General features: G+C 51.2%; 2 protein-coding genes across 3 annotated transcripts in view; one reads left to right on the top strand and one right to left on the bottom strand.

Moving 5' to 3' along the window:
• Positions 1–12,215, top strand: part of LOC123373907 (erlin-1-like) — a 65,761-nt gene extending 53,546 nt beyond the window's left edge. For both annotated transcript variants that reach the window (XM_045023164.1, XM_045023163.1), the window contains exons 9-12: positions 4,164–4,255; positions 5,560–5,649; positions 6,030–6,109; positions 6,381–12,215. In XM_045023164.1, coding sequence (XP_044879099.1) covers positions 4,164–4,255; positions 5,560–5,649; positions 6,030–6,109; positions 6,381–6,599 — 481 coding nt within the window. In that variant the 3' untranslated portion in view covers positions 6,600–12,215. The remainder of the gene's footprint in view (positions 1–4,163; positions 4,256–5,559; positions 5,650–6,029; positions 6,110–6,380) is intronic.
• Positions 12,208–19,590, bottom strand: part of ADAM8 (ADAM metallopeptidase domain 8) — a 91,302-nt gene continuing 83,919 nt past the window's right edge. The window contains exons 22-25 of the mRNA XM_045023162.1: positions 16,845–16,913; positions 16,017–16,067; positions 15,474–15,584; positions 12,208–15,172 (exon numbers count right to left, since the gene is read on the bottom strand). Coding sequence (XP_044879097.1) covers positions 15,122–15,172; positions 15,474–15,584; positions 16,017–16,067; positions 16,845–16,913 — 282 coding nt within the window. The 3' untranslated portion in view covers positions 12,208–15,121. The remainder of the gene's footprint in view (positions 15,173–15,473; positions 15,585–16,016; positions 16,068–16,844; positions 16,914–19,590) is intronic.

Raw genomic sequence — 19,590 nt, 5'->3', positions numbered from 1 at the left:
AGCAGGTTCATGCTGCTTACACCAACTAGGGTGTGTAACAATCCCAGAATGTGATCTCAGGGGGAGTGGTGGGCAGTTGGTGCCCAGGACCGCATGTTGGGGTCCAAGCTTCTTATTCCTCTCTGTGGGGTTATGGAGAAATTCCGTGGAATTGACTAGAGGAAGAGGCTCTTCCTCTTCTGTTGCTAGAACTTAACTCCTGCTGGCAGCAGGCAAAGACATTCGAGGAATGATCTCCTTCCCTACCCATGGGTAACAGAACTGATCTCAGCAAAGCTCTAGTGGTTTCGTATGTATTGATTTAGACTGGGCGCTTCTGTAAGGTCACTATCTCAGTGCAGCAGTGTGCTGAAAGCTGTATCTGCTGAGCATGCTTTGTGAGTGTCCTTTCCCTGGCGGGAGGAAAGGCCAGATTGGCTTTACGGGGCCACTGGTTCAGATGTAAATAGAGATTGCCAAGGACTCAGGTGAAGCAAAGTGGGGTTCTTCTCATTCTTCTCTCCTGTTCCTCTGAGGAGAGAAATTCCCCCTCCCCAATTTCATTGGAGGTGAAATTTGAACTGGCTTTTTTGCCTTCCTGGTTGGTGCATCATTTTCCAAACCATTAGCAGCTGCTGCAGGACCAGAGGAGAGAGCCCTGGCAATGGCTCGTTTGCCTCCCCTTCCTCCCCCCACCCCGCCCGTGTGTGGAAAACTAAAGGAGCTGTAAACCCAGCGCAGCCTGCTTGCCATGAAGGTATCGGTAGGTGGATGGTGATGCAGAACTGGTCTCTACTTGTTTCTGTGCAGATTGCAACTCCAGCCATCACAAAGCTCCCTGGAACTTGTCTGGGAGGGTTTAGCAGACTCAAGTGTTACCCATCTGATACTGTCCATGCAGGAGCCTGCTTTCTAGAAATTCCCTCGGGACTCTGAGGGAGGATCACACTGCAGTTTCCCCTGCATGCTGTCCTTTTCCCAGAGGCACTGTTGGGTGCAGAGCTGAGGCATGGGAGCCATTCAGGGTTCACGTTAGCTAGTCTATAGCATGAAGTTAAACTTCCCATCATAGTTAACACTCAATCTGCTGCCCCTGCTTGGAGGTGGGTGGTGTCTGTCTGCAGCAGCTACACAAGGGCAGTCTTTGCTGCTGGTGGGCACTGGTGCTGGGATGGTGGGAAATAGATGAACCCAGGAAATTGCCTCCAGAAAGGGGTTAGGTGGCTGAAATAAGGAGAGCAAAGATACACAAGGCCAAGCAGAATGTAAAGACAGCAGGAGCAATAGAATAAGCGAGGTGCTTAATCCCAGGCATGGGTAGGAGAATGTTGGACGACAGTTCTTGCACCCAACACACGTGCCAGTCATTACGCGAACCATGTTCCCATCTGTGTAACAAGGCCAGGTGGAGGCTTTATCTGGCTGTGGGCTGTGCTCCCCTGGGGACCAGCACGCTGTCCATGTCATGGCAGGATAGGGTGACTTGGCAGTGTTGCCCACTTTTGCAATTGTATCACAAGTCTTATGATTGCTGTTTTCTATCAAGCCCCAGCTACTGGAGTCATGTGATCACATGAGAATTTTGGCTTAATTACCAAAAAGTAAGTTTCTAGCATTTGTGGTTGTGAAGGAAAGCTTGATAATGTGACTCTGATGCAGCCCTGTAGGCTAAGGTATTGGACTGCAAATAAACCCAAAACTTATTAGTGAAAACAGGTCAATATTTTTAAATGAAATCTCAAGACTTTTTGAGATCTGACTTGTAACTTTTGATAATCTGGGGTTGGCAGTGCTACATATGTGCTCTGCCTTTGTGCTCCCATCACCAGGGCCATCTTTGAGCACCTTGCAAACATTCATTGTTATCTTCACAGACCCTCAGGAAAGTTGGGCAGTGCTGTTATCCCCAACGTACAGATGGGAACTGAGATCCATGGAGTCTGGCAGAGCCAGGAACCAAGCCCCACTCTCCTGAGTCTTGAACAAATGCCTTAATAGCTAAGGCAGATGGCGGGTGTTGTTAGTAAAAAGTTTGGGAACCACTTTCTTCACCACCAGACTATCCTTCCACTCCAGCAGCCTGTGTCACAGGGATCCTCAGAATCCTCAGAGAACAACAAGCTCATGGTGAGGGCAGGCTGGGGCTCTGAACCAACGCATGAGATGACAGCTAGCCTGAATGTTTAGTGTGAACACCTTTAGAGGAGTCCCAATAATCAGCCCTGGAACCTGATCTTCCCCTGGGTCCATCTGTGCCCCCTTCTTAAAACTCCTGGGCCCATGATCCTGGTGTGAATCCTGTGTTCTAACCACCATCCTTTGAAGCAGAGGACTGCTTGGCCTCCCCTTAAGAGAAGCTCCTTAATTGGCCACAGATCTCTTGTCCTCTAAGCTCGTCAGGTTTTCTGTGTCACTGCCCCGAACTCCAGTAAGAGCGTTGCATGGAGGTCCCTCAGACAGCCAGAGTAGCTGTCTGTGCCATGTGGATGCAGCTTAGCTTGCTTGTAGACACCTTATTGGGGTCAGGAAAAGTTCAGTGCATGGTGAAGTTCCTGAGTTTAAATTCTGTTTTAATATTTTGGGTCAGCTGCTTTATTCTTAACCAATGTTTGTGCCCTTTGCAGATCTCTAACATTTTGAACTTCTCTCCCCTTTCATGTGCATCTTCAAACAATGAAAGCTCTTCCATTTCCTTGGCTCGTGTTAGCAGGAATATACTCAGTGCTTGGGCCGGCTGTTAATTGCATCTACCACAGCTAGCAGAGAGCACAAGAATGCAAAGCAGTGACATCATAGGTCCTCACACAGGGTAGAATGCTGTCTTTTTGGTAGAATAGTGGAGTGGAGAGTTGAAGCAGGTTATCTTGGAAGGGAGCTAACTGGCTTTGGCTCCACGGATATGATGCTGATTTGCCCAGGTTCACATCTGAAAGCCAGGAATAGAGAGTACCCTCTACTGAAGAGGTGTTGTCCTCTTGTTGTCAGGACATGGTTTAGTCTTGGGGTCGTTAGGGAGCCTTGGCTGTTTTGCTTCCTAGGTGACAATGGTGGCACAGCTGCAAGCATCTTTTCCAGGGTAACTGACCCTTCCGGCGCAGAGGCTCTATCACTGCAGTGTGCTCTACCTTGGAGCTGTCCCGGAAAAGCCGTGTGGTGCTCTAGCTAGTGCAGAATGCAGTAGCTTGTCATTTGAGCAGAGTACTTGTTTAAGCTCAGTGCCCTGTCCCAGGTACTGGCTGCCTGTTTCTAGGTGCAGGTCTTTGATCCGTAAAGCCTGCAGTGGTCTAGGATACACTTCCTAGCAATCCCCACCCATAAGTCATGTCAATTACAAGCCACCCTTGCTGTTTGGTTCAGGATTGGCAGCAAGACTTTCTCATGCAGGATACAGCGTCAGACTCTTCTGGCTGATGCCCTAGATCATTGTAGGTGCAGAGGGCAGGTATTTCTGCACTCCATCCCTTTCATGAATTCAGTGCTTCCATGTAATGAGGCTCCCATGTGCAGAGGACCATTCAGGGCCATCTTTAAAACAGTAACTCCTCCTTCCCTTGCTAAGCTTGTACTGGGCAAGGGGGGAGGGATAGCTCAGTGGTTTGAGCATTGGCCTGCTAAACCCAGGGTTGGGAGTTCAATCCTTGAGGAGGCCATTTAGGGGTCTGGGGATTGGTCCTGCTTTGAGCAGGGGGTTGGACTAGATGATCTCCTGAGGTCTCTTCCAACCCTGATATTCTATGAACCTCCCCTTTGCTCAAGCAGTCAGCTGGCCTCCAGTTGTGTCTCGTGGAGTAAATCCCTCTAACTGGATTCTGATTTAAATGATGAATATTAAGAGATTAACTTCCACATTGGACTCCAAGGGCAGCCTGTGGTAACACAGCGACCACCAGTTAAGGGCAGCACAAAAAAGCCAAGGAGCAAAAGCAAAATCCCAAATACGCAAGCGAGCTGCTCCAATTCTGCACCCAGTTTATTGGAGTTTTTAACAAGTAAAGTAAACCTGCAGTTCACCCTATATCCCCCAGGCATACTCGTCTGTATGCTGTCTGGTTGTTCTGTATCTGCAACTCCGTGTCTATCCCACCTGCACTCAACTGCTCCCCTTTGGGATGGTGACATTGCGGGCTGTGTTTATTCTAAATCTACACCCTGAAGGCTCACTTGCAAACTGTTTTGTGGTGCAGGGAGGCTGAAAAGACCAAACTGCTCGTAGTAGCACAGAAGCAAAAGGTTGTGGAGAAGGAGGCGGAGACGGAGAGGAAGAAGGCGCTCATAGGTATGTTGAAGAGTCATTGACACACAAGCACTTCCAAGGGCTAGTGTCTTCAGATTTCATCTTCTCACAAGCTATTTACTGGAGTGGACTAGGGCAGAACATCCCAGCTAGGCCCTTTTGACAGTCTGCTGTCCTTAGCCAAGCAGGAACAGGCTAGGTCACTAGTCAGGTGGGAGACATCCAGGGTAAATCCTGCAGCTGATGATTCAGTAGATGAGGCTCCTCCCTCTGAATCAGCACTGACTCCCTCACTGGGGACAGCAGACCTCTGAGCACCTCATTGCAAGGACGTATTGTGCCCTGCAGCAGTCGGTGCACTGGCTACCAGTTTTTGTGGTGATGCTGCTTCTGACCATTCGATGATACAGTGGGGCCTGTTATTGCCCAGTGGACACATGGTGCAGAAGCACATTATCCTATGAAGCCATTTGTTTAACTTTGGTAGGTCTAGTCTCTCGTCATGTCAATGCAATTTGTGTTGTGCTGACCCCAGTCCCCCATGTGGCGTTAGGGATGCTGTGCTGATGGAGGGGCCATCTTTCAGAGGGGTTGTAAACCCAAGGGCCTACTCCTGGGGGTCACGGAGTATTGCCTGGCCCTTTTGGAAAGGAAGTGAGAGCAGCCCCAGTGGCCCTGTCCAACTCTAGTTCAGGGAGCATATTCCACCTCCATGAATGATTCCCTTTTGTAAAGTGCTGCATTGTGGTGCAGGACAGGGACTTAGAAGCTCGCTAGAGTTCTCAACACCCCTCTCTTGGAAGCTGCTTAGAACTTGGAGATGTTCCTTTTGAAATGAAGTTCTTAGTTGTTTGGCACCCAAGGTGTGCGCATTGCATCACTAAACAGTTTGTTTTCAGTACATTGTAAGGGCATTCGGGATGGGTCTGTGTACTGCACTGGGGACACTTGTAAGCCAGATCAGTCCTGCGGACTGGAGTCACAAGCTGTCCTGGTGAAAGTGGCTGAGCTCTGCAGGCTGAATGTCTCCACACCAAGGAAGTTTGTAGGCCATAAGTTACTGGTAGCACTACCCGCGTGAAAGGTGATGGAATTACTGTGGTGCTACAACCCATCACTGTTGTGTTTCCTGATCGTGTCACCCAAATGCAACACTGTTAATTTGTGAAGCACCTTGAGGGGATGGAAGAAGTGAGCTGTAGGGATAACCTGGTACTGAGCCTGTTACCATCAGCAATCACATCCAGTGCAGTCCATTCAAAACTACTGTCCACATGACTGAGCTGGGATGCTGTGGCCACAGGTGCTTGAGCTGGTATTGTCTGAGCTGCTGTTTGTAATTGCAGAAGCTGAGAAGGCGGCTGAGGTGGCCAAGATTCATTATCGACAGAAGCTTATGGAGAAGGAAGTAGAGAAGAGAATTTCGGAGATTGAAGGTAACTGGAGCTTGAGTAGTGACACTTCTCCTCTCCCCCTACCCTTCCCCGCCCCCCCACGCTAGCTGTTAGCACAAGATCTCCAAGAGGCACCCCTGCACCTCCAGTAACTATGGGTGGAGGAGAAACCTCAGCCTGGGGATCCTAGGTGCTATCACAGTGCAAATAATAAACCTCACACAACTGTAGCTCTTAACTGTGAGGGTGAATTTTCCCCGAGTGTTTTCCGCCAGCTCTTCATTGCCTGAGGTGTGTTGCTCAGCCTGGCTGTGACCAGGCACAGCCAGTGATCGCCTTACGTCACAGTCCCAGGGGGCCTGTAGTAATGTTGCTATTGCAGTTCTAATGCTCTGTTCTGTTTGACTGTCTCTTGCTGTTAGATGCTGTTTTGCTAGCAAGAGAGAGAACAAAAGCTGATGCAGACTATTACACGGCTCGGAAAATGGCTGACTCTAACAAGGTATGGGGAGTGTTTGGAACAAAGTGACCCAAAGCTTAGACTTGCTTAGTCTCTTTGCTCCACCGAGGAAGGGGAGGGCTCCAAATGGTGAGTGATATGGGAAGGTTTGATTTATCTGATATCAATTCAGTTTTCTGATGCAGGGTTTTAAATCTTGACCACAAACCCCTGTTGCTGGGTGTGGGGTGAGAGGGGACCTGTGGGGATAAATCCAGTGATGTCTGCATGAGAACGTTGCCTCTTATGGGATCTGCTCTCTCACTCTGTATAGCTGAAACTCACACCAGCATATCTGGAGCTGAAGAAGTATCAGGCCATCGCTGCCAACAGCAAGCTGTATTTTGGTAACAGCATCCCCAGCATGTTTTGGGATTCCTGCACCTTCAAACATGTGGCTGTGAGGACTGTGCCAGAAGCCAGCCTCCTTTCAAAGGAGGATCCTGCACTCTCTGGGGAAAGCCACCTCAAAAAACCAGAGAGCACAGGCTGATGCAAGAGGTGGAAAAGCTTCAGCAAGCTCTGGAAGAAGGGGCTGCATCATGCAGACCAGCGTCCTCCCTAGTGTGCTACAGGGGCGTTGCCTGCCCTCTGCCATGCCCCAGTGGGGCGGACACAGCACACACAGCCTCTTTCTACACAGATGTGACAATTGGGTTGATTTCTTTAAGCAACAGCTGTGTTGAGGGCTCTGCCTTTCCCCTTTCTCACTCCCTGTTTGAGCTGGTGCTTCCGAATGAGGGACAATCCTGTACTTAAACCTGCCTATACTGGAATATTAAAGGACAGAAGCCAGGGAGCCTTCTGCAGGAGGTGCAGTTCTTTAGAAGGCCTGTGTTCTGCAATACCCTTGTGGCCGGAGATTTGGCCTAGGGGCCCTCGAGGGTGCTGGGCGAGTGGGATGGAAAGCCTGGTCGTTTTGCTGCCCACACCCTGAGGCTGGACCGACTCGTTAACCTCCCTCATACTGCTCTTAGGCCTGTCACTCATCTAGATGTAAACTTAATTTCTTCTTGTAAAATGCTACTAACTTTCATCTGGGTCGTGCCTCACCATGCACACCTGCTCAGCTCCCTAGATGCCAGAGGTCTAGAAGCCCAGCTAGGATGGTTATGGTGGCAAGTAGATTTTTTTTAATTTTTCTTTTAATAGGAACCATATAGCTCTAGTCCTTTCTGTAGCTAGCAACACTAACTGCTGTGAACTCGGCACTACTCTATAAAGGTAATGCTGTGCTAGCTGGGCTCTGTCTCCTCCCATCCAAAGATGAGGATTGAGGAGCACGCAGCATAAGGCGCCAGGTACTGAGGACAAGGGGACAGACTTGTGAAATCTGCCCTGGCCACATACACCTCTGCCACCCCACCCCCCCAGCCTCCTTCCAGTTAGCTTTGCATCCTCACCCTGGGAGGCTGCTACCTCTGCATCTGGCAGACAAAGGGAGGAGAGCAAGTGCAGATGCAGGAGACAGCGCTCCTAGGCCTGTGGCAAAGTCTCTCTCTCACACACACACACTCACTCACTCTCAGTTGGCTGTCCTGCTGCCCCCTCTCTGGTGCTGGGTTGGCCCAGTGTTCATTCTGCCTCCAAGCAAGGAATGGGCTCAACCTGCTGCTTCAGCTCAGTCTTGCTCCACCACTTCTGCAGCTTTGCCCAGGGTGCCAGCATCAGGCAGCTGAGCTTCTGCGGTGGGAGCTCTGCAGCAGCAGCTCCCGACTGGAGTCGTTTAATTTGGAGGCGTTCTGTTTTTGAATGAAGTACTGTCGCTTCCCCAGAGAGCAGGTGCTCAGTGTGAACAGCTCCTGTCGCCCAACCCATTGTCTGTCAGCATTTTTGACCATCTGTAATGTCCTCAACTGAGCAGCGCTGCTTCTTGGGACGCTGCCTGCTAGCAGCGCAGGAAGGAAGCCCCATGCTGGGGATACTGTGCTGCATCTGCTGTCTGCCGCTTGACCCACTGTCCTAGGGTGGGGGGAATTCCTAACTGTGCTTGGTGTAGTCTCCTCCCCTCCCCTCCTTTCCAATGGTAGGGCCACTGTTCAGGTGGTATTTCACATACTGTTGTGTAGACACTTCCTTTTTAAGTTCTGGAGTGTGTGTGAAGGGGTGGGGCTTAGATCACTGGGATTGGTTCCAGAATGTCTTGCCTTCCATCTAGCCCTGACCCCGCTCTAAGGTGGGAAAAGAGCAGCCTCATCCACCAGAATTGGAGTCTACGTGCTTGTCCCACCCTGCTGGCTCGATGGGCTGCACCAGCCAACTCAGCCCTGTGAGTGCTTCCCAGAGATGCTGGCTACCTGCATCTTGCCCTGCAGTTGAGCATGGAGCTGGGGCTTGCCTGGGGAGGGGACCAGAGCTGGGGCTTGGACCTTATCTGGGAACGTGCTCTGTATTTTTTCCTGAATGCTAATAATTTACCTTGTTCTCTGAAGTATTCAGTTCAAGGTTTAAAAACCCGAATATGCCTTAGCACCTGCTGATGGCCTCCTGAGTGGGCACAGGGCTCTCACCAGGGACTGGCCCACACACTGATTTTGTGCCGATTTAACTATTTTACTTGAGGCGGTGAGGGGGAGTGTTTCCCCAGTTGAAATAGTTAAATGAGTGTGAGCCCTCTTGTGGGCACTGTTACACTGCTGTGAAGGTTCCCCTTCCTCTGCAGGACTATCAATACCACCCCAACCTCCTTTGTCTGGGTATAGTTGTGGCCACACTCAGGGAGTTGACCTGCTCTGTCTTACTGTGAGTGTGGTACAATTTGTATGTGGACAGGGCCTGAGGCTTGGAGCTTTGCTTCTGGCATTTCTGTTCTTCCTCGTGTCTGCAGATCTCATGTGTCCAAACGGCTATTCTCTCCTAAGCATTGCTCCCATGCTGTGCTGCCTCGCTCCCCTGGGGGACCGATGCCCCCTTTCTACTTTACAGCATGTGATTCTCACCAGAGCTAGCTATTGTTCTCAACCCACTGCCCCTTCTGCAGCATTTCTGCCTTTGCTTTGTTCAGCCGGAGTGCAGCATGTGTCTCTTGGAGGATGTGTCCCAGCATGAATACACTGTGTGCTTTACAGACCTGTTGCTCTGCATACACTTTGCTGTTGGCTTGTCAGCTGTTGGGGTGCACCCCCTGGCTCCCATTTAGTTGCTGCAGCTAGAGTATTCTCTTGCCCAGATATTTTCAAGTTAGTGCCCATAGGAAGGGAAGGCCCTGTGCACTGGGCTGTCAGCATTTGCTTTGCCAGTCTCTTAGAGCCCAGCTAAGGTGGGAACCAAGGAACAATTAGCCACCTGAGGATTAAAATGCCATGCAGCCACCTGGAGCCAGGCAGCAGCAGAGACGGCACTTCATCTTGGCTGGGAGTTTGTGCACTCCTGCAGCTTCTGGGGTGAGGACAAATGAATGTTACCATTGTGCCATTGGCCCCTTGCCCCACTGTGATAGGGTGGGAGAAGAGCAGGCTCATCCACCAGAACTGGAGTCTACATGCTCATCCCACCCTGCTGGCTCCACGCTGAGTTGAATGGCACAGTCCTGCCAACAGCCCCCTGGCAGTTCCAGCATCTCGTGGAGAGAAGCCAGGGATGCCAAGCAGCCTGTGGCCAGGTGGACTTGTCAGAGAGTTTGAAATAGCAGCCTCTGAATCTGCATCCTGGCCAGGGAGAACTCGCCTGCTCTATTATTGGTCTGCTAGGTGAGATGGCCCTGAGCCCCCTGCTGTAATGACCAGCAGCCACAGCACACTTAATGTCTCACCCTTGACGAGTGCTGCAGAGGCCACCCGGCAGAGCCGAGATTGGAGGGAAAGTGCTGTAGTGGCTGCAGGTGGTCCTGGGGAGGTACTCCTATGCAAGGACTGGCCAGGAAGAAGATTGGACCAAGTGGCAGTAAAAGATAACTGAATCAGTGGCTTGGAGTGAGGACTGGTCAGGAAGGGCCTTTAATAGGGCAGACGAGCTTATCTTAGATGTGGTAATGAAATGGGAGATAGTGGAGGGGCAGACTGGGTGAGATGGAGTCAGCGATGAAGCAAGAAATTGATTTTGTAGCCATCTTCTGCATTTGTGTAAGGGGGATGAGGTGACGGGGGAGGAGACTACCAAGATAGAATGGGTCATAGGACAGGTCATGCTGTTCAGGGTGATGTCAGTGGTGATGATGGTTTAAACTTAGTTTCTTGCATTTAGAAAGATTCTGCCTGATTGAGAGATTTCCTTCAGCTTAAAATGGGGACAGTTTCCAGTCTCCCACACTGTACTGGGCACTGCCGTCTAGAGATGGCTTTGAGGAGTAACCAGTTCCTGCTCCCTGCTATGCCTGGATTAAGGACAGTCACTGTCCGGTGCTCATGGCCTCAGCCAATTAACTGCTATTGGCTAAAGTAGCTGTCCTGTCCAATGTCCAGGTTGCAAACAAGGCTGCTGGAATGGAAGAATCCTTAGAAGGGAGAGGCTTGTCTGACCTGCCTCCATCCTGATCCATACTTCCTATGTAACCCTCCTCCCCGTGGCCAGTTCCTGACATGTGGCTCAAGCCAGGAGTGTTTGTAGCCAAATGTCGGACAATGGCAAACCCCTTAATGCAGGGCTGAAGAATAGGCCATGTGAGAAAGGGGGTGCAAGTTGCTCAGGCTTTGCCTCTCCTTGTTCACACAAATCAGTTCACTTAGACATCACTTCTTGGGCTCAGGCCAAAATTGGTGTGTGTGGGGGAGGGGGTGTCCCCTGTTGGCAACAGGTGCTGGCTGCAGTGTGCTTGAGCCCTCATCATCTCTCCTCTGCCCAGGCCAAATGTCTCTCTTGCTGCCCCAGGGCTGAGAGGGGAGTTTAGTCTGGCTCAGGCCCCTGCTGAGACTGCTGGCTAGCAGGAGATTAGACTGGTTGACATCTTTGACTCTGTCCCCAGGGAATCACTCTCTGTGCCCTCCTATTTCCCCAGGCTGCTAAGCACCCATCAGCTAATAGCTTGGTATCAGCATCCCAGCCAAGGGCCAAGCATCTGCTTTTAAGGTCTCTGTGCCCCAGTCCAAGTTCTGAGCTGTCCAGTTTTCCAGCTGTGGGCTACACTAACCTTCATTTCTTGGTGCGGGGGGACCTGCACTGTGGCAGGAGAGCAAGGTCACAAGTACAAACCCTACAAGCTCTGACTGAACAAGCATCTGCTCCAGCTGTTTGAAAGTCTGCTGCAGGCACTGGTGCTTGGCAGCTGTGAGCAGGGTTCTGTGCCCAACAGAGTTGTCACTGCCTGAGGCCGAGTGGGAGCTTGGTGTCTAAGGGATGAGGGCGTACCCTGCACTCTCTCGGGTGGCTGGGTGTACAAGGCCTATCCGTTGCTGTAAGCGGCCCACTTCTCCAGCTCCAGGAGGCAGGCAACAGTGCACAAAAGTGCATGGCTGGCTCTACAGCCAATGGGTGATGGTAGACTCAGGGTGCCTACAGAAAACACCCCCTTCTCTTCAAGAGGGCAGGTGCTCCCTGGGCAGTAATGATCCTCCCAAACTTCTGTTCACTTGGGGCCTCAGTCTGCTGCCAAGGAGGGAGCTGCAGGCTGGACTTGGCCTGTACAGCCCAGCTGGGCTTTAGATGTGCTCTTTATCTGGCTTGGAATGTGTGCATCAGCTACTCACGCTCCCTTGCTTGGTGCATTCTGCTTTTTGTACATTTCTCTTGAAGGAGAGCTTGAGGATGGTCCCAAGGGTTCATTGTCCCTTGGCAATACTTGATCAGTACTTGCTGCACTAGACAGAAATCTCCTGTTTTCTTAACCAATGTTTTAGGCTCCACATTCTGATCACTTTTACCTACTCTAAAATACTGTCCATGACATGCTGGTCATAAGTGAGACAGTTGGCTTGATCAGCATTGTGCATTACAGTTTGAATTCTTACAGGTCTCATGGGCTGGAAATTACTTGTTTGAAAATGAATTTTGAAGTGTTAATGTTTTGAGATCATAAACAACTTTCCCTCCACAAGCTGCTGGACTGTGTCTGAGGGTGGGTGTGCCCTGGGACCTGGACAACCTTCTGGGGAATTTACTTTTTTAAAAATTATTCACAATTTATATGGCAAAATGTTAATTTTTTGGATAAGAATAAAATTATTTTGATACCATGTATTGAGTGGCTGCCTTGCCCTCATCCTCCTGCCTGTACTGGGACTAGGCTGCCTCTTACCATGTCTCCCACCCAGCATTTCCACCAGAGTTCAGAGTCATGTGAAAGCAGGCAGCTGTGGTCTCACCCTCTGCAAACTCAGGGGAAGACCCAGCTCAGCACAAAAAGCATGAACAAATCAGCCACCCCCATTTTCCAGCCTGTCTAGGTTTCCCTATTGGAATACTCCCTGAGTGTCTTTGATAGCACACAGCAGCTGTATAGCCCAACACCTACCTTCAGCCCCTGCTCTCCTGCTGCAGCTAGAGGCTGTTGTGGGACCTCTGGTTGGGGGTGAGGGTCTCAGAGGGAAAGATTCCCCAAGCTCAGGGCTGCTCCAGACCTAGCACTCCCCACTGGCGGGCTCTAGGAGGGTGGAGCAGTGAGGGCCATGTGGAGAATCGTTACCTGCCATGCAGTCACAGCTGTTACACATGCATCCATCCTCCCACAGCTCCAAGACCATCTGCTCTGTACATGCACCAGGGCAAGGGGATAGAGCCCAGGCTGCCTTGCATCAAATTGGAGTAACATAACCCTGCTCCTGAGCGGCTGTGGCCAGCATGGGGCCCTCCTTGTCACTGGTGTTAAGGCAAGGAGGCTGCCGGGAGCTTAGCCTCTCCTGTCTCTGAGTGAAGGGTGGAGGCCAGGGGGACTGCAAAGGGGTTAAGGCTAAGGAGTAGGAGAGCAGCCTCAATCTCCCTCCTGGTCAGTCCAAGTTCATTTACACGAAGCCCTAGTTCCTGCTCACTCCCATTCTTAGTCCTACCTTCTACAGCTGCTGAAAAACCAAACCTGTTTTGTTTAGTTCAGGACAGCAGAGGGCCACATCCATGGCTGGGTGCGGAGAGGCACTATCTGCAGTGCTTTCTCACTGCTGAAAAATGGAGCCCCTAAAGACATTTAGACTCCCCTGCCTTCCATGGAAACTAGATGAAGTTAGAAGCTTAAATACCTGTGTATTGAAGAGAGAGATGCAGCCTTCCTCCTGTGAGCACAGGCCTACCCTGGGCTGCTGGACAAGTGAAGAATCTGCCCAGTTGCAGGTGGGGCACAGAGCAGCAGATTTATCTGTAACTTTTGTCAGTAACTGATGGAGGGGAGAGCCACTGTATGGCTGCTACTGCTAAAGTACCAGGCAATGCTGTGTGTTGATACCCTCTCCTGCCCTATGGCCCCCATGCAATCAGTGACAGCCTGTGAAGTCAGGGTTGGGCCCTAGGACAGCAGTGCTCTAAAGTACAATCAATGTGAGTTTAGACTAAAGCCCTCAGACCATGACGGAGACAAAGACTAGGGGTTGGATCTGTGCCCCAAGCTCTCCAAAGACACATGCAGGTGTGGAAGGGATCATGAGAGTCCAACCTACCTTAGCAGTCACTGCTCAACCCTTCCCCCAACCAGCATATAGAAACACCCTGCACCAAGCTGGCCTGCAACTTTTACTGTTACCACTGCCTTTGACTCAACTCATCAAACTGAGCAGCATCAGATTTACCACCACGCTGAGTGAAAAGGTCACATTAAAGGTATTAAATTAACATGATTTTAAAAAAACACCCTTTAAGACTGGCCCTTCAGACAGACCATAACTCAGACAATAATTTAAATGATAAAATACACTGGCTGCCAACAGAATAACCCAAAACAAGCTTCAGGCCTACTGAAAACACCAGCTGACCATGATGTGCTCTGGGTGGGTGGGGCTGTTTGCTCAGTGCAGCATGTATTACTGTGGCATCAAGTTACTGCAGGAAATTCTGGGATCCTAGCTGCTACCCGCCGGGCACTGTAAAACACTGGTTCCTGCATTGGCAGGAGCTGGTCACACCAATGCACTGCACTGCCTGCAGCTTTAGAAAGCTCTGCTGGGGAGAGAGAGGCTACTGCTGACCCCAAATGCCAACTCCAGGCAGGAGTCCCAGTTCATCCTGGGGAAGGACGGGGCTGGAAAGTGTCATACCAGGGTTTGTGCTGCAGATAGTAGGAACTGACACTTAAGACATTGAGGGAATTGAGCTGGCAGCTTGTCACAGTTGTTCTGCCTGTAAGGAGAGGCCCTGTGGAGGGCTGGGCAGCCAGCCCAGGCTCCTGGTTGTGTGGCTGTCAGAAAAACCATTTGGCTGGGCTCAGGCACTAGGGGCTGGGTAAAAACAGTCTCTGACCGCACTAAGGTTCCATCTCTTACCTAAGAGATCATTGCTAGAATGGCCTTCCACAACCCCAGCCTGACTGCTGAATTGGATCACCTACAGGGGTGAGGCATGTTTGCTACGTGTTCACCACAAGATTCCAGGAGAGAAGGGGGGGGGGGGGTGTGCAGTGGGCAGAGATTACAGCTGCCAGCCTGCAGTACTGGAGCTAGGCCCCTGGATCTAGCTGACGCATTCCATGCTAGGATGTGTAGTCTCGACAGTGCATTGCCATGACACAATGATCTGCTGGGCTCGTTGCTAGAGATCATACATGGCATGGAAATAGGAACTGGCCCCCCACTTCTCCCCCCCCATGCCTGCAGGGAGGGAAGAGGGGGACTCTGAGAGGTGTGTCCCTCCTTTGTACTTTTGGGAAGGCCTTGCATTTTCACTAGTAAAAACCTGAGAACGTTTCCCTACATCTGCTGGTGTGAGCCGCCCCCCCCCGGCCTCCAAGCAGCCATTGCTGGCCAGCCCTGCTATATTGTGCAGCCACAGCATCTGTGTTAAGGCACAGCTGAGTCAAGCATTTCATGTAAACACTCAACACCTTGAAGGAAGACTCTGCCAAGCGAGTTGAGTACCATTAAGCAAGAAGCAGAAATGCTCAATCATTCTAGACAAAACGCTGGAGCCAGCCACGCCTCGCTGTCCCAGCCGCCACAGTCTGGGTCATCTCCGTGAAGCTGGAGGCTTCAGTGCCACCTTCAAGGAAGCAGCCTGCTGGAAAACAGAAAGAGAGGAGCCATGGAGGGGGCTGAGTCCTGGGACGCTGCTAAAGCCATCCTGACAGTGACTGAGCGAGCGTGGCACATTGGCCCAGCCCAGTGCCCTCACTTGCATAGGACGGGGAGGAACAGCTCAGCCACTATAAAACAAAACAAAGCCTGACTAGCCCATGAGGGAGCAGGGCGTGAGACACCCCAGCACCTAGCAGGGAGCCTCACCAGGCAAAGGGAACCCCCCAGCCCCACTGGGTAACACAATAGCCAATCTGATTGCAGACACACAGAGCTGGGCTCACCTGGGGCTGGCTGGATTGACACGTCAGGGCAGCAGGTTTGGCAGGTGGGATAGGCAGAGCTGACAATTTGGTCCTCTCCATGCTACAGCCATTCAGCTTATCAGCCTTACGCTGGCAAGAGCAAAACAAAGAGCATTTCTTTAATGTGAAACGTTTGGGATCAGCGTCGGCTGTTCTCCCAGTAACTGCTGCTATCAGAATAGTCAGGCCATGTCACTGTAGTGGTGTGGATGCAGCAAAGCTGACCCCAGTACTCCTGCCTCTGCCCTCCACAGGCCCAGCACACCACGCTGCCCATTCAAGGGTTGACTCTGGCAGGCACACAGCCACCTGGATAATGCCCACCAGCTCTTATGTGGGCTGCCCCCCATCAGACCGTCATGAGCCCTCAGTACTGGTCATGGAGCTGGGGGGGTGGGAAGGGTGTGTGTGACTGCACTCAAGGGCGCAGAGGTGTGTGCACGCAGATCCCCTTTTTGTGACGTGATAGCTGAGTGGCTAGTGGGCAGAAAGGCCAATGTGAGGACCCAGGATGAGACGCACCTGTTTGCTTCTCAGCTCGGGGAGAGGCCGGGTCGGTGGCTTCGGCTTCACCTAACAACAGGGTGCAATACAGTCAGTCACCCAGTCCCAAACCAACTCCCGCCAGGTGTCCCCTGACCCCTAGCACAGCTCAGCGCTGCCGTAAGGGCTCAGCAAAAGTACTGGTGGGTCCAGTGGCACAAGAGCATGGGCCACATTTTCCATGCAAAGAACAAGGACGATCTGCTGGGAAGGGCCGTGAGGCTCTGGCCAAGTAACACAGCCTGCCTGGCTCTGTGTCTGATGGGGCCACAGGCCATGGGAGTGTTTGAACTGTGCTGATTCAGGCTTTCAGCATCATGGAGAAGCCTAGCCGGGACCTTGGCTGAGGGGGCTTCTGTGCCAGGGGGGTGGGCAGATGCCCTGGAAGGTGCCAAGGGTGTTTGAGACGCAACCCACCAACATTGCAGGGCTAGGGGCTGGCCTGTAGACATGCTGCCCCACTGGCTCCCCCTGACAGCTCCACATGGGCCTGGGTAATGGGAGAGAGAGCTCTGGAGCACTGCACCAGGAGGAGCAGTGGGGGTCATCACACCCCCTCTGGGTGGTGGGAGCACAGAACGGGGGACTGCAAAGGGCCGGGCAGGAGAGGGCAGAGGGCACCCCCGAGCAGCACATGCTGTCTTGGGGCCCGAAGCCTGGCTGAGGGTGGCTTCAGGCAGGAAGGTGACATGCTGGGCAGGCCTGCAGGCATCTGATGTCCAGCACCAGCCTCCAGCAGGGATGGTGATGCTGCCAGTCAGGGTTCCCGCTAGCACATTTCCAAAGCTTGGTGAGAAGCAGCATTACCTCGCCAGCAGCTGGTTTGGGCTTTGCAGAGACCAGTGGGGGAGGTGCCACACTGGGTTTAACTCCAACCTAATTCAAATGCAGAGAAAAGAAAACAAACCTAAGATTTCTCTGTCCTCTTTGAATGAAAATTGTGTGTCTCCTATCAGTTCCCAGGCCAGCAGCACATGGCAGCCTGTGCTGGGATTCAGTGGGGGAGCAGTTACTCACATGCCCACATTTACACATGAAACAAGAGGGAGTCACAGCGCATGCTAGAGCCTTTCCCGCTTCATGCATTCACTAGGAGCAGGCCAGGGCGGAGAGCCTGGTGCCATGTGCAGCACTGGCAGCCCTCCCCAACAGGCTGCTACTCCCAAGGGAGCTGAGCACCAGCAGGGTACAACCTGCCCGCCCCTTCCCTCTCCCATCCCCGCACAGGCTCCTGCCCCCAAGGGAGCTAAGGCCTAGCTGGCTAGAACCTGCCCACCCCTTCCCCATCCTGTCCCCGCAGAGGCTCCTGCCCCAAAGGGAGCTGAGGCCCGGCTGCAGGGCCCTGTTCCCAGCGGTTCTTTGGACAGGCCTGGTGCTCTACCCAGAGGCAGGATCTCTGCTCTGGGAGCTGCTCATGGCTAATGTTCTGTCTAACACTGTGTGCAGCCCTAGAGCTGGGTGGGGTGGAGAGATGGGGCATAAGGGTGTCTTGAACTGAACTTAGTGCAGCCTTGCCAGGGACGGAGCTGCCTGTCTGGGTGGGGACTGCCTTGGGCTTTGGAAAGGCTCTCATTTATTGTGATGCCAGAGGCCACAAAGGCCCAGGAGCAATTTTCCCAAAGCAGTTCAATCATCATTGGGCCAGTAAGCAAGACTGAGAGTGACTCTCCAGCCTGACAAACTGGAGAAATAGTCTGAAGTAAACAGGATGAAATTCAGTAAGGACAAATACAAAGTGCTCCACTTAGGGAAGAACAATCACAGTTGCACACATACAAAATGGGAAATGACTGCCTAGGAAGGAGTACTGTGGAAAGGGATCTGGGCATCATAGTGGGTCACAAGCTAAATATATGTCAACAATGTTTGCATTTTTTGCAACAGTGTTACATCATTCTGGGATGTATTAGCAGGAGTATTGTAAGCAAGACATGAGAAGTAATTCTTCCACTCAACTCTGCACTGATTAGGCCTGAACTGGAGTATTTTGTCCATTTCTGGGTGCCACATTTCAGGAAAGATGTGGACAAATTGGAGAAAGTCCAGAGAACACCAAGAGAAATGATTAAAAGTCTAGAAAACATGACCTATGAGGGAAGATTGAAAAAAAATTAGGTTTCTCTAGCCTGGAAAAGAGAAGACCAAGGAGGGACATGATATGAGTTTTCAAGTACATGAAAGGTTGTTACAAGGAGGAGGGAGAAAAATTGTTCTCCTTAACCTCTGAGGATAGGACAAGAAGCAAATGGCTTAAATTGAAGCAAGGGCAGTTTAGGTTGGACATTAGGAAAAACTACCTGTCAGGGTAGTTAAGCACTGGAATAAATTGCCTAGGGAAGCTGTTGAATCTTCATCATTGGAGATTTTTAAGAGCAGGTTAGACAAACACCTGTCAGGGATGGTCTAGATAATACATAGTCCTGCCTGGAGTGCAGGGGACTGGGCTAGAAGACCTCTCGAGGTCCCCTTCAGTCCTACGATTCTATGATAGCTGGGTGTTCACCTAGGAGGAGGCAGACCCAGAGGCTAGTCCCTGCCTCACTGACCCCTCCAGTATTTTATACAAAGCAGAACAGCTTCAACAGGTTAGACTGAGAGTCCTCCCCCTCACCATTGGCCCACAGCCCGGTGGTTAGTGCACTCCCCTGGGAGGGTGAGACCCAGGTTCAGAGCCTATTCTAGATTGAGGGGTTCAAACCTGGGTCTCCTGCCCCACAGGGATGTGCTCTAACCATTAGGGTAATGGTTATAAAGGGGGGGGGCACTAGAACCATCTCCTCCAGCCATTTGGTAAATCTAGCCCCTTTTTTTTAAAAAGTACTGCAGAAGCAGGAAACCTGCCAAAAGATCAGTGGGGCCACTAGAAGATTGAGAAGTTAAAATAGCACTCAAGGAAGATAAAGCTATTGTGGAGAATCTAAATGAATTCTTTGCATCGGTCTTCACTGCAGAGGATGTGAGGAAGATTCCCAAACCTGAGCCATTCTTTTTAGGTGACAAATCCGAGGAACTGTCCCAGATGGATAGGTCCATCAATGGCTATTAGCCAGGATGAGCAAGGATGGTGTTCCTAGCCTCTGTTTGCTAGAATCTGGGAATGGGTGACAGGGGATGGATCACTGGATGATTGCCTGTTCTGTTCATTCTCTCTGGGGCACCTGGCATTGGCCACTATCAGTAGACAGGATACTGGGCAAGATGGACCTTTGGTCTGACCCAGTATGCCCGTTCTTATGTTCTTACTGAGGTGTTGATAGAGAAGGTTTTGGAAGAAACTGGCAAACTGGTTGAAACTATAGAGAATTATCAGACATAGATGAAAATAATTTGTTGGGGGAGGAGTCAATACAGCTTTTATAAAGGGAAAATCATGCCTCCCTAATCTATTAGATTTTTTTGAGGGGCTCAACAAATATGTGGACAAGGGTGGTCCAGTGGATATAGTGCACTTGGACTTTCAGAAAGCACTTAACAAGGATCTTCAATAAAGGCTCTTAAGAAAAGTAAGTAGTCATGGGATAAGAGGGAAAGTCCTCTCATGAATCAGTAACTG

The sequence above is a fragment of the Mauremys mutica genome, chromosome 7 (genome assembly GCF_020497125.1).
Source record: "Mauremys mutica isolate MM-2020 ecotype Southern chromosome 7, ASM2049712v1, whole genome shotgun sequence".
Lineage (NCBI taxonomy): Eukaryota > Metazoa > Chordata > Testudines > Geoemydidae > Mauremys > Mauremys mutica.
The sequence above is the reverse complement of the archived record's forward strand: the minus strand, read 5'-3'. Positions and strand labels throughout refer to the sequence as shown.